The sequence below is a fragment of the Plecotus auritus genome (assembly GCF_963455305.1).
Source record: "Plecotus auritus genome assembly, chromosome: 2".
Classification (NCBI taxonomy): domain Eukaryota; kingdom Metazoa; phylum Chordata; class Mammalia; order Chiroptera; family Vespertilionidae; genus Plecotus; species Plecotus auritus.
This window is the reverse complement of record NC_137771.1, coordinates 182,560,909-182,577,129: the sequence shown is the minus strand read 5'-3', so window position 1 is coordinate 182,577,129 and position 16,221 is coordinate 182,560,909. Positions and strand designations below refer to the sequence as shown.

Below are 16,221 nucleotides of genomic sequence, written 5' to 3'. Positions count from 1 at the left end.
CTAATGCTAGTGCTTTCTGTTTTCTAGTTCATCAGTTTTGCTTTATATATTCTCCTTTTTTGTTGTTGTTGTTGTTGTTTAAGACCATTTATTATTCTTTTCCTTTTTCTAACTTCCTGATGTAAATAAGCTCAGTTTGAGGTTGTTTTGTTTGTTTCTTGCCTCTCTCTTTTTAAATTACGAAAGCATATAAAGCCATGAGTTTAATTCCAAGTGCTGCTCTGTCAACATTTTGTAAAATTCTCAGTTTTCTTATTTTGTTTTTTATATTTTCTTTATCCAAAGAAGACCCTGACTATTTAGGCAAATGTGTTTAGATTTCCAAGTAGTTAGTTTCTTGTTTATTTGTTTAAACATATTTTTAGAAATCTTTTTCTTTTGGTGCTAAGGTCAAAGGACATGGCCAATATTCTTTCATTTTGGAAATTTATTGAGCATTTCTTATAACCTAATGTAAAAGCAATTAAAAATATCTGTGTCATACTTATAAAAATATCACTTAAATCATATGGATCATATGACAATACCACCTAAATACTTCTTTATTATTTTATTCATTTTCTATTATTTTATTTATTTGTTTATCCATTTGGTCTATCTTAAATTTATAGTTGTATATAAAATTTCTCCACCATCATTATTTTAATCTATTTCTATACATATATATCTAATTTCTGCTTTATGTATTTTAACTCCATGCTTTTAAACTATATCTTTATAAAAATAAAATTATCTTCTTTACTACTATCATGAGTTTTTTTTTTGTTACCTTGAATTATACTTTGTCCAGTATTAATAATACTCTAGATCCTCTTTTTGTTTATATTTGCTTCAAATAGTTTTGACCATCCATTATGTTTAATCTACCTTTATCTTTTATATTACAAAATATTATTCTTGAAAATGTAATACATTAATTTTGTTTTTAACTTAATATGGAAGTCTTTGCCTTTCTCTTTTTAAAAATGTTTTTAATGATTTTTAGAAAGAGAGGATGGGAGAGTGATAGAGATAGAAATATCAATGAGAAAGGAACATCATCAATCAGCTGCCTCCTACATATCTCACTCTGGGGATCCAGCCCACACGTGGGAATGTGCCCTGACCAGGAATCTAAATGTGACCTCTTGGTTCCTGGGTTGATGCTCAACCACTGAGCAACACGGCTGGTCTGGAATTCTTTGTCTTTCTAAAAGAAATTTTACCCATTCAAATATATTACTTTTTAATATATTTTTATTGATTTCACAGAGGAAGGGAAAGGGTGAAAGAGATAGAAACATCAATGAGTGAGAGAACCATTGATCAGCTGCCTCCTGCACACCCCACACTAGGGATCAAGCCTGCAACCTGGGCATAGGCCCTGACTGGAAAATGAACCGTGACCTCCTTGTTCATAGGTTGATACTCAACCACTGAGACATGCTGGCTGGGCTATGTGATTATTATTTCTATACTAGAGATTCTTGTCATCTTATTTCATGTGTTTGTGTAAATACATTTGTTGTTCATGCTGATACCTAATTGTTTCTTATTCTCTCTTTTGCAATGGGATTATGTTTTGTTTTGTTTTCTATGTAAAGTCAACATCCTATATTTAATGTTACTAGTTGTTTACTTTAAAAGTTCTTAAAAACGTTTTTAACTTATTTACTTTTGAAAAACTAGGATACCGGTGAATGTACAGATCTTGCATACATGGATCCTCAGTTAAGAATTGCTTCCTTCTCACAGAAGTGTGAGATTTTCCCAGGTATGCGATCATACATGTTTGTGCTCTAGTAGTACATGTTGATCCAAGACAACTGGCGAGGTCTTTTTATAGGAATTGTGCTTTAGATCCCTTGATATAATCAACAACCCTTACAGCTGTACCCCATTTCTGCACAGCTGTGCTGTAGCTGATGCACTTGGGACTGCTCTGCAAGTGGCCAGAGGGAATATGGTGACAGAAGGAAAGATTGATGTTCTTTGGGCAAAGCTGACCTCCAGATGCAATGTCAGCTGGTCTTCCTTGTGTATCAGATGTCACTACATCAGGTGTTATAAATTGGGGAAGCTGTATCTCCTATTTAATCACTCAGAATAAAATCCTTTCAATTAAAAACTTGTTTTCTCCTGCATGTTATAATGGGGGGAAAGTGAGATAGTGCAAGTTGATGGTCAAGCCAGTGTTTCTTATACCAAGAGTTGGCTGTTCTCATCCTTGGAAGATATTTGCATACATTCCACAGTGAGAAGCATCATTGAAGCTCCCTGCTCACCAGAATCAGAGGACTTAAAATTTTCCCACTAGAGAATCATTCCTTTAAATTAAGCGCTGCTTTTTTACACTTCCTTTCAAAAATGTAAAAACTTAGGAACAGTGCAGCACATTTATATTGAAGGTGTACTAACTAACACCTTCTGATGGAAGGTTTCCCTAAATACCCTTGACTCTGAGGAGAGGAAAAGAGGACAGGCAGTAAGGTGAAGGTCATGCAGACAACCTCTACCCAGGCACTACTGGCCTTTAGGCTGCACATGGCCCTCTATAAATTAGTGCTGGACAGTGTGCTGGAGAGGTACTAGGCTAGATTGCTCCTTCAGTGCACGCACTGACTTAAAACCCGCTTCTTCTTTCAGGGGATGATTTTACCATAGGTTGCTTTGGCTGCCCCTCATCGATACCTGTCGACAGCCCAGATCTGAAGGAGGCTCTGAATCATTCCATTACAAAGCTTAATGCAGAGAATAATGCAACTTTCTATTTCAAGATTGACATTGTGCACAGAGCAACATCACAGGTCTGTAAATTAAGCTACAAAAATAGTGATATTATATCTATGTGCAAACTGCTTACTAATATCCCCACTGATCTGGGGTTGGGAAATAGTATACCTGGTAAAAGAAATTGAATGTCAAGTCTCAACCTCACTACATGCTTGCTATGTGATCTTGGACAAGTCATTTAGAACACTCCATTTTCTGTCTGTAAAGGACTGGGGTGAGACTCAAAAAAGATAATATATGTCAAGCCTTGGCCGAGTAGCTTAGTTGGTTATAGCATTGTCCTGATATGTCAAGTTTGTAGGTTTGATCCCTGGTCAGGACACATAGAAGAAGCACCCAGTGAATGCATAAATAAATGGAACACAAAAAAAGATATAATACACGTCAACACATTATCTTCTCGAACTTAAAATTTTTATATAAATTCTAGCAACTATTATCTTATCTAATAAAAGAGTAATATGCAAATTGACCATCACTCCAACACACAAGATGGCCACCCCCATGTGATCAAAGATGGCTGCCCCCATGTGGACACAAGATGGCCCGCAGGGGAGGGCAGTTTTGGGCCATCTGGCCAGCAAGGGAGGGCAGTTAGGTGTGACCAGCCCGGCAGAGGAGGACAATTGGGGGAGACAAGGCCTGCAGAGGAGGGCAGTTGGGGAGAACCAGGACTGCATGGCAAGGGCAGTTGGGGGGACCAGGCCTGCAGGGGAGGACAGTTAGGGGTGACCGGGCCAGCAGAGGAGGGCAATTGGGGGAGACCAGGCTTGCAGGGGAGGGCAGTGGGGGGCACCAGGCCTGTAGGGGAGGGCAGTTGGGGGGGACCAGGCCTGTAGGGGAGGGCAGTTAGGGGTGACCAGGCTGGCAGAGGAGGGCAGTTGGGGAGACCAGGCCTGCAGGGGAGGACAGTTGTGGGGGACCCACGCCTACAGGGAAGGGCAGTTGGGGGCAACCAGGCCTGCAGGGGAGGGCAATTGAGGGGACCAGGCCTTCAGGAGAGGGCAGTTGGGGGGAACCAGGCCTGCTGGGGAGGGCAGTTGCGGGGAACCAGGCCTGCAAGGGAGGGCATTTGGGGAGGACCAGGCCTTCAGGGGAGGGCGGTTGGGGGCAACAAGGCCAGCAGGGGAGGGTAGGGGAGGGGTGACCAGGCCTGCAGGGGAGGACAGTTAGGGGCGACAAGGCTGGCAAGGGAGGGCAGTTAGGGGTTACCGGGCCAGCAGGGGAAGGCAGTTAGGGGCAATCATGCTGGCAGGGGAGCAGTTAGGCATTGATCAGGCTGGCAGGGGAGTGGTTAGTGGTGATCAGACTGGTAGGCAGAGCGGTTAGGGGCAATCAGGCAGGCAGGCAGGCGAGCTGTTGGGAGCCAGCAGTCCTAGATTGTGAGAGGTATGTCCAACTGCCCGTTTAGGGATCCCCAGATTGGCTAGGTTGCAGGCTCGGCTGAGGGACACACACACACCCCCTCCCTCGCACGAAATTTGTGCACCAGGCTTCTAGTATAATTTAAAAAATGTAGGGCAAGGAAAAGCTACTCTTATTCTCTGCCTTTCTAGAGTCATTTCTTGTTGTAGCATCATTTAGTGCCTTGGGATAAGCCACATGTCAGTCTATCATCACCCAGACTCTCTTCACACTCTCACCTCCATGTCACTTCCCACCTGCCTAGGTCTCCTTCCAGCCCACAAATGTACCCTATAGGGCTTCATCTTTTTTTCCATGCTCTGTCAATAGATAAGGAGCATCCTAGTCTGGGGGTCAGGAGACCCAGTTCTACCAGAATCCTCATGTCCTGGGTAACCCCAGGCTGTCATTCAGACACACTCAGTCTTTGTGGCCCCATCTGTAAAATGAGTGGCTGGGTGAGAAGAGCCAAAATTTCTTCCAACTCTAATAGCATATGAGTAATCTATTCATGGACAGATTCCTATTATAAACCTCAAAACCGGCCTCCCTCAGTGTAAATAAAATAGAACCAACAAAAGTAATAAAAATAGAACCAAACTGTTTCAGCAAACCAAAATAATCTGATGGGGGGAGGGGTACTTCACTTATAACAATTCATACTTTTGGCTCAGTAATTGAATTTCTAAAAATTTAAAATAGAGTCTTTATAGACAATGATACTCATTGCAGCTTTAACTATAAAAGACAACATGGTAAAATGTCAAAACGATCAATAATATAGAAATGATCAAATAATGTCTGGTATATCCTTAAAATAGATTATCAAGGAGCAATTTTAAAGCATTCTTGTGAGGAGTTCTTGATGTGGGAAATGCCTTGTGTTAAAAAATGCTGTGGGGAAAAAGAGGCCATAAAATTGACTATACATTCTGTTGTCAGGTGTGTTATCAAAAAGTACAGAAAACAATACTGAAAGGAAACAAAAGCCTCCAACTATTCACAGTGGTGGCTTTAAGTGATGGTACAATAGGCTGTTTATTTTCATCTTCTAAATCCTGTTTTAGTTTCACTACTGCAGGGGATACCTAACCAAATTGTATGGAAATAAGTCAAAACTGACACTTTGCTCTCTCTCCTACTCAGGCACTTATTCCTGCCCCTGACACCACAACCTTTCTCCCCCATTTCACGGGCACATGACCCATGTTAGTGGTGTACTCACATGGTACACCAATTCATGCTATTCTTTTTTTTAATTTAAATTCTTTATTGTCTAAAGTATTACATATGTCTCCTTTTTCCCCTTTGACCTCTCCCTGGCCATTCCCACCCCCAGCACATGCCCTCACCCCCCTAGTGTCTGTGTCCATGGGTTATGCTTATAGGCATGCATACAAGTCCTCTGGCTGCTCTCTTACCCACCCACACCCCCAATGCTATTCTTGTGTTTGTCAGCTTTTCTTCTCACTTCATATTTCTGCTTTCTTGTGAAACTCCCTTATTCTTGATGCAGGAACACCTACTACTCCATCATGTATTGCATATCAGAGGTTTGCTGTCAGGAGAGAACCACTCATTTTATACATGACTATCTAGTCTTCATAGTACTTGCAGTTCTCAGTAAAGTAATGAATCAACATCCTAGCACGGTGTGTATTTGTTTATGCCAAGGATGGCAGGTGAACAACAGGTAATGCTGTTAATTGGAGGGAACTGACATTCCTTCACTTGCCCAGTCAATTTGAAATATGGTGAGAATCTCAGACTTACTTACAAAGGATGAATCTTTACTGGCTTTTACATTTAAAGAGAACAATTTGGCTGTTTTCACATGATTATTCAAGGAGGCCCTGCTGGAAGCAGCCGAGTTACTGGAAATCCATTTACCATTTGATGAATTTGCCAAGTGACCAATTTTTGCCAAAGATTTATTTTACAGATTTGGTCTTGCCTTGGCTTTGCATATTTAGTCCTATTTGGATGCATGTCAATTTCCAGCTGGTTTCAGATGCCAAATATTTCTTAAATTCTCTGTTTGCACCTGTGAATGATGTGATTTCTGTCATAGGCCCTGCCTCTGCTGCCCCTGTCCCCACTGTTGTCCATATTCCTCCCTGTCTTTGCTCAGATGAATATACTTCAAGGATCTGTGTGTGCACACTCAGGAATTTTTCTTTTAACAAAGTACTAGAAATGTCAAGGCATGTGTATATGTCTAAGACTTCTGATGCCAATTGCCAAACTATTTGCAATTATGCCAATTTACATTCATACCACCTGGCTATAGGACCTTGATCATCTTGCTTTGAGTTCTATTCCTCAAAGGGACATATGTAATACCAACAGTGATTGAGGCTGCGGGCATCCCACACGTGGCCAATACCAGGTATCACCACTGTTTTTTGTATCTTTGCCAACATATGGAGGATTAAAAATGCTGTTGTTTTGTCGGTTTTTTAATCTTTGCTTGTTAATAAAGATAGTCATTTGTTTCTGGCTTAATGATCATTTTAACTTCTTTTCTGAAATACTTGTTCATGTCTTTTGTTTATTTTTTCGTGTTGGGCTTTACATGCATAAGAATATTAATCTTATACCATATTTTTCCCAGCTTTTATGTTTTTATGTTGCTTGCTGAGATTTTTGAGAATCAGTTGTCCTTACTGTCTGAACAAATTTAGACATTGTTTCTCCATTTAGGTTTTCTTCCTCTGCTTTTCACCTAAGAAAGGCCTCCTTCGTCCTGAGACCTGATGGATACATACTTATATCTTTTGAGTTTATTTCTTTAATTTAAATTGTTAATACATTTGGATTTATTTTGCTAGGTAGTTATCTCTACTTTAAAAACAAAGGTTGAGCAGGATGGGTTTGAGCAGGGAAGACTTTTGATAAGAATGACACCTGATAATAATGTCAATATAGATTCGATCTTGAGGCCCTTAAATGGGAGATTTTCATCTATTTAATTCCTTCTTCTTGACCCTGAAAAGAGTTGAGCCATCAGTTGTGGTTTGTGTCACATATTGTCAAATTTTTTAGGCAACATTAATTTGATCAACATTATTGTAACAGAACATTGGATTAAGATATATTCTAAAATGAGCAAGAAAACTTATGATCACCAAAATATTGACCCTAAACCCCTCTTAGAACCTTCCTCCACATTTACACCTATCCATGGAGTCTTAAAAAGTTAAGTAACAAATATTTCTTAAAAATTTAACCATGTTTACCCAGCAGAACAATGCCAGAAAAAGTAGAGGGGGAGTTTAATTCTTCCTATGACTCTGTTCTCCTGCTCTCTTCCTCCTGCCACACGTTTTCCATGTTTTTAAATAACACAGAGATAAGGAAGACTGTTGTGGTTTGCTTTTTCAAATGAGATTATACTATCACCCTGTAACTTCATTCATTTTATTTCTTAATACGGTTTTATTGATTTTAGAGAGAGAAGAAGGGAGGAGAGAGAACAATCAATCCACTGTCTCCTTCATGCCCTCCCACCTGGGATTAAACCCGCAACTCAGGCATGTGACCTGACTCATAATCAAACTCAGGACCTCTTCATGCATTTGATAACACTCAACAAACTGAGCCATACCCACCAGGGCTGTAACTTCATTTTTAAAAATAACAGTCTTCTGGGGGCAATGGTAAGATATGTACACATATAATACCTTAATAAAAATTTGAAAAAAAATAACAGTCTTCTCACCAGTTCAACTGATATATTCATGTATTCTTTTACACACACACACACACACACACACACACACACACACATTTAGATCCTAGAATCAAGTACTGAATAACTTGGACTAGAAATGGGGCCATATCAACTAACTTTTTAACATAAAATTTAAAGTCATTTTTACCAAGTATATTTTTTAAGTGTAAGAGATGTAAGATATGGCATTTTGAAATGACTTTTAAAAAGTCATATGTGCGCCGAAACCGGTTTGGCTCAGTGGATAGAGCATCGGCCTGCGGACTGAAGGGTCCCGGGTTCGATTCCGGTCAAGGGCATGTACCTTGGTTGTGGGCACATCCCCAGTGGGAGGTGTGCAGGAGGCAGCTGATCGATGTTTCTCTCTCATCGATGTTTCTAGCTCTCTATCCCTCTCTCTTCCTCTCTGTAAAATATCAATAAAATATATTTTAAAAAAGCCATATGTGCAATTTTATTGACATCAGTGCATTTTTAAAAGCATGAGTTTAATTTTTTAAATAAATAAAGTGTGCCTCATTTATTTAAAAATAAATAAATAAATTGGGCCACAAAATATTCATTGTGGACACCGTGTTGTATAAAGATTAAAACTATTGCTAGAGTGCTGCCACTGTGGCTTAGTTGGTTGAACAACACCCTGAGCACCAAAAGCTTGTGGATTCAATTCCCAGCAAGGGCACATGCCCAGGTTGTGAGCTTGATCCCGAGTAAGGGGCGTGCAGGAGGCAGCTGGTCGATGATTCTCTCTCTCCCTTTTTTTTCCTCTCCCTCTAAAAATCCATTTTAAAACACTATTGATAGAGATTAAAATGGTTTCTTAAATATAAATCAATTAAGAGAGGCAAACTAAAAAATCCAAAGAATTTTCCTAATCACATAATTTAACCCACAATTTCTGTAGTGACACTAACTCGGTATTTCTCTGATTCAGGACTTGGCATGACAATAAGGCATACTTAAAGAAAATGTTTAAGTTTTTCTTCCTACTCTTCTTAGATTCTATTACAACTTGAGCCCTTGAATGTTGTTGAATAATTATGCAAAAGGAAACAAGACCAACCAACAGCCAAATATTTTGCACATGCATAGAAACTAAAAGTTTAGTTGTCAAATATTTGTACTTTATTTGTATACCTCTCATTTGAGCTGTGAATAATTAAAATTTTAATATTGTCCCCTAAGATCTTTTAGGGTAAAAACATATCATTTATTATATAATATTAATTAAGGTTCTACTTTGTGCTAATTAATTTTTCAGGTGGTGAGTGGATTCAAATATTTTATTGAGTTCACGGCCAGGGAAACTACATGTTCCAAGGAAAGTAATAAAGAGTTGACTGAAAGTTGCGAGATCAATAAACTTGGAGTGAGTAGTCATGCAACTCTCCACTTATTCCCTGGAAATCTACTTGATATTTTATACTTGTTTAAGTATTTCATGAATAACACTGTTCTCTCTTTTGGCTTTTGTTTTCACGGATAGGAAATTCTAAGATGCACTGCTGATGTTTACTATCGGGTAGGTGGGAAGAATAGAATTGACTCTACTGTCAAATGTCAATCACCAGAAAAGGTATGATTCAAATTAGTCAGCTTGTGTAAATTTTGTTCATTCTGCAAAGTCCTATTTGAGGGTTGAAAATGAACCACTATTTAAATGAATTGGGGGACTATCTTTTTAGAATGGAGAGAACTCTCACATTTCTGTGCTGACCTCTCTTTTTTATGTCTAGAAAGGAAAACAACAGTCAGTCCCCTTAACCACTGCTCACCCATTGTCAGTGTCCCATCCTTCAGGAGGCTCTCTCTTAATGAAGGGCAGGTGCTGTGCAGAGCCAATGCTTGCTCTGCGGCTTTAAGATGTGCCTGAGATGCTTCACTGGCATCTGCCTCCATTCAAGGGACTTGGGAGAAATACAGATCTCGGATCCCACTCCACATAGACTGAATCCAAATTTGCATTTTAACATGGTCCCCAGGGTTTCATACCCACATTCAACTGTGAGAAGCATAAGTTTGTATCATGTTTTCCAATTCTTAGAGAACCTTGGGAGGTAAGTAAGACTTTTCCCATTGTCAAGGATGAGACACTAAAAATTACAAAGATGCTGAGATCCTGGAGTGGATAATAACATGATCAAGTGCTTCCTCTGTCCCAGGCACTGTACTGAGGACGTCAAGCATATTTTTCTCTTGACAACTCTACAAGGAGGTGCTGCTATTATTCCTAATTTAGAGATGAGAAAAGTGAAGCTAGTGGTGCACGAATTCAAGTGTAGGTCAAATCAGAGTCAACCGAGTTCACATGATGCTAATAACTAGGCTCTGGCTTATTTGACTCCAAAGACCATGCTCTTTGCACCACTAAACACTGCCTCCAGCATCCTGTTCTCACCAGTAGTGGAATGTAGGTAGAAATCATCCAGATCTTCAATGTGAGTTGCCTCTTGTCTTTTTTTTTTCTGATTTAGATTTTTGCCCTATATAGGTATATATGTAGTGTAACACAGACGTTATACAAAGGCTGCATTTCAAGCTTGTGAACATGTCCTAATGTGTTTCAGCACAACAAAGTAATTGTGGGCATATGCTGCATATACTGTATATTCAGTCCATAAAGCCATTTAGGGTCTTTTGGTATAAAAACTATAATTGTGCCCTAACTGGTTTGGCTCACTGGATAGAGCGTCGGCCTGGGGACTAAAGGGTCCCAGGTTCGATTCCGGTCAAGGGCATGTACCTTGGTTGTGGGCACATCCCCAGTTGGGGGGGTGCAGGAGGCAGCTGATGGATGCTTCTCTCCCATCGATGTTTCTAACTCTCTATCCCTCTCCCTTCCTCTCTGTAAAAAATCAATAAAATATATTAAAAAATAAAAATAAAAACTATAATTGTGCTAATAGAAATTGTATCAATTAACAAATAATGTGCCATGGTATTATGTAGTTCAACCTCCCAATTTTTCCAGATGAAGAAAGACTTCTCCAGTTTAGAGGAGTATTAATAAGAAATATCCACACATTATAAAATCAATCAAAAGAAGAAAAGATATTAATTTTCATTCTTTCTACAATATTAACATAGCAATTAAAAACTGGTTAAAGACTTGCTCCATTGTAAACCAAGATAGCATTGCCAGGTCTCAGTCCCTTCTTACTTCATTGATAGTGTGGTTTCCACAGTAATGCATTCATCTTAATATTTCCTGTTTAGACCACATTGATGAGAAGACCTCCAGGTTTTTCACCTTTCCGATCAGTACAAGTGGCGGAAACAAAAGAAGGAACAACTGTAAGTCCACCCCACACTTCCATGGCACCTGTACAAGATAAAGAACAGGATTCAGAAAAAGAACAAGGACCCACTCATGATCAAGGCTGGGGCCATGAAAAGCAAATAAGACATGGCCTTGGCCATGGCCATAAACATGAGCATGACCAAAGCCATGGGCACCAAAAGGGATATGGTCTTGGCCATAGACATCAAATGGAACGTGGCCTAGCCCATAGACATAAACATGAGCATGGTCATGGCCATGAAAAACATAAAAATAAAGGAAAACAGAATGGAAAGCACAATGATTGGAAAACAAGTTCTTCTGAAGATAGTACTACATCTGCACAGACACTAGAGAAGACAGAACAACCAACATCCTTCCCCTCCCTAGCTCAGTCAGGCATAGCAGTTGCCTTTCTTGAATTTTGGGACTTAGATCTCATTGCAGCTATGATGACTAATACACCACCAACTCCTACAGAGAATGATGATTCTTGGATCCCTGAAATCCAGATAGAGCCAAATAGCCTTTCATTTAACCTGATCTGATTTTCCAGAAACAACTTCCCCCAAGTGTTCTGGATGCCCCTGGAAGCCAGTTAATGGAATGAATCCAACTGTGGAAACAAAAGAATTTCATGATTTCGATCTCTCTGATGCTCTTATTAATGTATGCAGCCGTGGCTGTTTCTTTATTACTTCATCATCCCCTTTCACCATTATCCACATACCTGATACAATGCACCAAAAACCATGAAGCTTCAAAACAGCCTAGAGAGAAGTGGTGGGACTCCCAATGGGGACACCATCAATTTCTATGAACAACACAAAACTGAGTGTAGGATTCTAAATCCTTTCTGAATCTTCCTCACGAATTTTCTTAACTAGCACAGAAAATGGACAAACAAATGTGCCTGGTGGCCTACTGCAATTTGCTTTTCTAATAACAAATATGTACCTTAGAATGGATGTCATTGACTTGCACACAAAGATTCTTGCCATTCTGAATAAACTGTGGCATCTGGTCCCTGAACACATGTGAAAATAAGGAAGTCAAGAGACTGAATGCTGAACTTCTTAATAGGGCAAAAATAATAATAAAAGCCACCAGAGGTCAAAGAGGGACAACAAAAAAGACAGACTGGCCAAAGGGAGAACAGGAAGAAATTAACTGACTTTCTGTTTCCAAAACAGGCTAGTTATATCAAACTAGAGGCCTGGTGCATGGATTCATGTACTGGTGGGGTCCCTCAGCCTGGCCTGTGGGGATTGGGCTGAAACTGGCTCTCTGTCAACCCCCAAGGGGTCCCGGATTGTGAGAGGGCACAGGCCAGGCCGAGGGACCCCACCAGTGCAAGATCGGGCTGGGGAGGGACTGTGGGAGGATTCCAGGGCATATCTGGCTGGTCTCACCCAGTCCTGATCAGCCAGACTCCAGCAATAAGCTAACCTATGAGTCGGAGCATCTGGCCCATGGTGGTCAGTGCGTGTCATAGCGACTGGTGGAACGGTTGAACAAACAGTCGAACACTTAGCATATTAGGCTTTTATTATATAGGATAGTTACTCCCACTTCACAAAGATACTCTGATAATTCTCTTTCAGAGTCAGACTGTTTCTCAGAAGTCAGTAATTCTATTTACTCATTAACTACTCTTTGCAATAAGTGTTTGAAATAGGAGTTTTGTGTTTGTCTATTTGTTGCTGAGGTTAGAATGAGCAATCCTCAGTTTTCAGCTGCTCGGATTTTAATGATAACAATAGAAAGCAGGAGTAGTGACATAGAAGGAAATCATTTTTTATAATTGACAAGGGAATATCATAAGATGTCATGCGAAATTTATTCAGAAATTTTATGAGGAAATGCCTCTCAATCCACACTTTATCATCGAAACATCTTTTTGCTATGGCATTGAAGAGTTCTGATTTTTACAAAAGAAATAACAATATGATTGTCTTTAATTGCTTCTAATGTGAGGGAAGCACGCATTTCATAATCCTTGCTGTGTTCTGCCTAGGGAAACAAAACAGGGCTTTAAACAGCTACAGTCGCTTGTGGATGCATGTGCCACTGCTACTTCAAGTTATGGGATGCATTTGAGCCTCTGCGTTTTTAGTCCATTTTAAATATTATCTGTACTTTTCAATAAAGAACCAATGATGTCAGGAAAAAGAGTCTCATCTTGTCAACTGGTTGCTTCACTCTTCCCTTGTTGAATGATAACATAATATTAACAGAATTTTATTATACTTACAGAAACAATTAAGACCCTGTGTGTACAAGGGCCGACCTCAGGAGACAGGGGCAGAGCAAACATCTGAGAGTGAGGTCTCTTGACCAGTGTGCAGAATCTCCATGCCTGGCACAATAGCCCCAGCAACCTGTCAGCAGCCCTGAATGGAAGGACAAGAAGATGGGATAGAATGTCAATAGAGAAGAATGCCATTTTATCATTCTGGTTCTGGGTGAAATAAAGTTTGATCTTAATGTTCTCACTCCTGGTTAATTCACAGTAGTCTGCTTTCAGCCACACCCATCCTGCAGCAAAGTCCAGTTGATCAGAGAGCATGCTCTACCATGGAGACTCATAGTACAACTCCGGAGCAGGCGGGGATCCCTTAAGTGGGCCTTCCTAACACCAGGACCTCATCATGGGCTCTAAATCAAGGGTTTGTGGGTGATGTTTCCATCAGTAATCTAAGGAATCTCTCTACCTTCCCTTCTTCCTCTCTTTCCTTTTATTTCCCCTCTCTCTCTCCTGATTTCCAGTTCAAAGTTAAGAGTGATTTGTCTTGTTTTGTTGTATATATTTTTTTAAGATCTAGATAATTACCAAAAAGGAAAACAAAAAAAAATTCTTTGTTAATAGGATGCCTATCAACTTTGCACTAGCAAAAAATATCAAACCTCAAAAAAGTTTAAAGAAAATTTAAAATTATCTTTCTGGTTCAAATAATGGTAATAATTAGAAATCTAATAGAATAAAAAGTGGTAAGAGAGTTTTAATTTTCTGTAATAGGTATTTACTGAATGCCTATTGGAGCCATTTACCATGCTAGACAGTTTCTGTTTGGTGTGTGACTTAGTCCTCACAACAACTCTGAGGTCCTCATGAACCCCTTTCATTTACAATAAGGAAACTAGCTCCCAGTGCCCTGCTCAGGGTCACACAATTACTGCATCACAGAGCTGGTGTTAATACTCAGACCTTTGGAACTTCATTACACCAAGTTACCATGAGGTATTATTATCAATGTCAGCATTACAAAAAACACATTTCTCAATCTGATATGATCATTATCTCAATACAAAAACCTTGATTAAATATCTTATTGTGTCTGATGTTGTTCTGAGTACTGCTCAGGGTAAACTATGATGGAGTCAAGCACTGGCATTGGCTATTTACTCTTTGCTTAGCACTAGGTACTGAAAAGAAGAGACCCAAGTGTTAAAAGGCTTAACTACTGAAAGAATTTACAATCACATTGAGGATTTAGGACTAAAGCCTGTGGAACTGACAAAATTAATCCATGCCATGATCTTTTGTGGAGCAGTAAGCAGACCTGTTGAATGGGATAGGAAGATATGGAAGAGGTGGAAAGTTAAAATTAAGCCCAACTGGTAGTTTGGATTTGAAGTAGACAGTAGAGAGCCTCTGACAGTTCTTGAGCTGAGACCTGCTGAAAGACTGTATAAAACACATTATTCTGAAGACTCTGGAAGGCATTGATTAGAATGAGAGGAAACTGGACTCAAGGCATAGATCAGGTACTTTCACAGAAGGATGACCACTCGGGCTGGTATATAAAACCTATGGGTCTCATTCAGCAACATGAGGTATTTCTACTTCAGACCTTGTTAGATAAAATAATCATGAGTTTCTTGTGACCCAGAACCTACCTTTCACCCTTTAAATATTTGCACCCTCCTCCCACTCCCAGCCAAAGACACACCCATGTTTCTGAGCTTGGCTCTGAAACCACACAGCTTCCTCCACTTATACTCCTCTTCAGGACAGGAATTTCCTCTTGTTTAGCCCAACCTACTTTCCTCACATTGCCCAGGCCGAGCACCTCAAGCAGGATGCCCTTACCAGTTTTCTACCCCTTTTTCCATTTCCTGCTAAGCCTCATCCCAATCTGTCCTGCACTCCTGCTTTACCTCCCCTCCCCCCAGGTCCCTGCTGGTGCTCTGTGGGGGAAGCCAGACCACCCCAAGGCTCCTATGAGAACACTTAAAAGAATCCAGTAGATATGAGAACAACCCACTCCTCCAGGAGTCCCAGTGTCTCTACCTGTAAGGCAAGCAAAATGTTATCTAAATACCTTGCAAAAATCACTCGTGTTAAATTATTTACTTTCAGCCTTTATTTTACAAGAATCTCCATTTGGCCACCACATTCTGTGTCTTGCAAAAGTTTAACTGGAGGTGTTCCCCAGTATTACATTGGAGGCAGTGCAGTAAATGGGTTAAGAACCAGGGTTCTGCAATTAGACAGCCTGAATCCAAAAGCTGGAAATTTATTTAAGTTATCAACATCTCAGTTTCCTCATCTGAAATATTAGGTTAATAACATACTCACATCATAGGTGTCTGTTGAGACTTAAAAGAGGTAATTCCTTGAACTGGCATAATGCTTAGCACATGGCAACCATTCAGTAGAGTGTAGCTATTGTTGCATTACTGGAACATAACTATGTTACTTTTAGAATTTAACTCTGGAGAAAAATATTTTGTGAGACAATGAGATGTGTTTAATAGGACATATATCCCCTTTGCCTTTGCAGCCATATACATGTTTCAAAGGTTGTAATCAGCTCATATCAAGTGGCTGGTAATATCTACTCCCTCATTTTCAATTCCACAGTTCCCAACCTGGCTGCACATTAGAATAACGGAGGGAGCTCTAGACCATAGGAATCCAAATCTCTGTTAGTTGTTCTGAGCATCAGTATTTTTCAAAGTTCTCCATTGGTTCTAATGCATCTAAAGGTGAGAACTATTGATTTAGGCCTACTATGTTTCCTTTTAA

At 39.8% G+C, this 16,221-nt stretch overlaps 1 protein-coding gene across 2 annotated transcripts in view; it reads left to right on the top strand.

Annotated features, from left to right (window-relative positions):
• The window catches only part of LOC308241719 (kininogen-2-like), a 36,323-nt gene extending 21,794 nt beyond the window's left edge, over positions 1 to 14,529 (top strand). Inside the window, exons 6-11 of one of the 2 annotated variants that reach the window (XM_080655252.1) lie at positions 1,669 to 1,753; positions 2,626 to 2,786; positions 9,171 to 9,278; positions 9,396 to 9,485; positions 11,126 to 11,203; positions 13,446 to 14,529. In XM_080655252.1, the coding sequence (XP_080511378.1) occupies positions 1,669 to 1,753; positions 2,626 to 2,786; positions 9,171 to 9,278; positions 9,396 to 9,485; positions 11,126 to 11,203; positions 13,446 to 13,526 (603 nt within the window). In that variant the 3' untranslated portion in view covers positions 13,527 to 14,529. The remainder of the gene's footprint in view (positions 1 to 1,668; positions 1,754 to 2,625; positions 2,787 to 9,170; positions 9,279 to 9,395; positions 9,486 to 11,125; positions 11,204 to 13,445) is intronic. The other variant, XM_080655253.1, reaches the window with a different exon arrangement.
• The last annotated feature ends 1,692 nt before the right edge of the window (positions 14,530 to 16,221 follow it).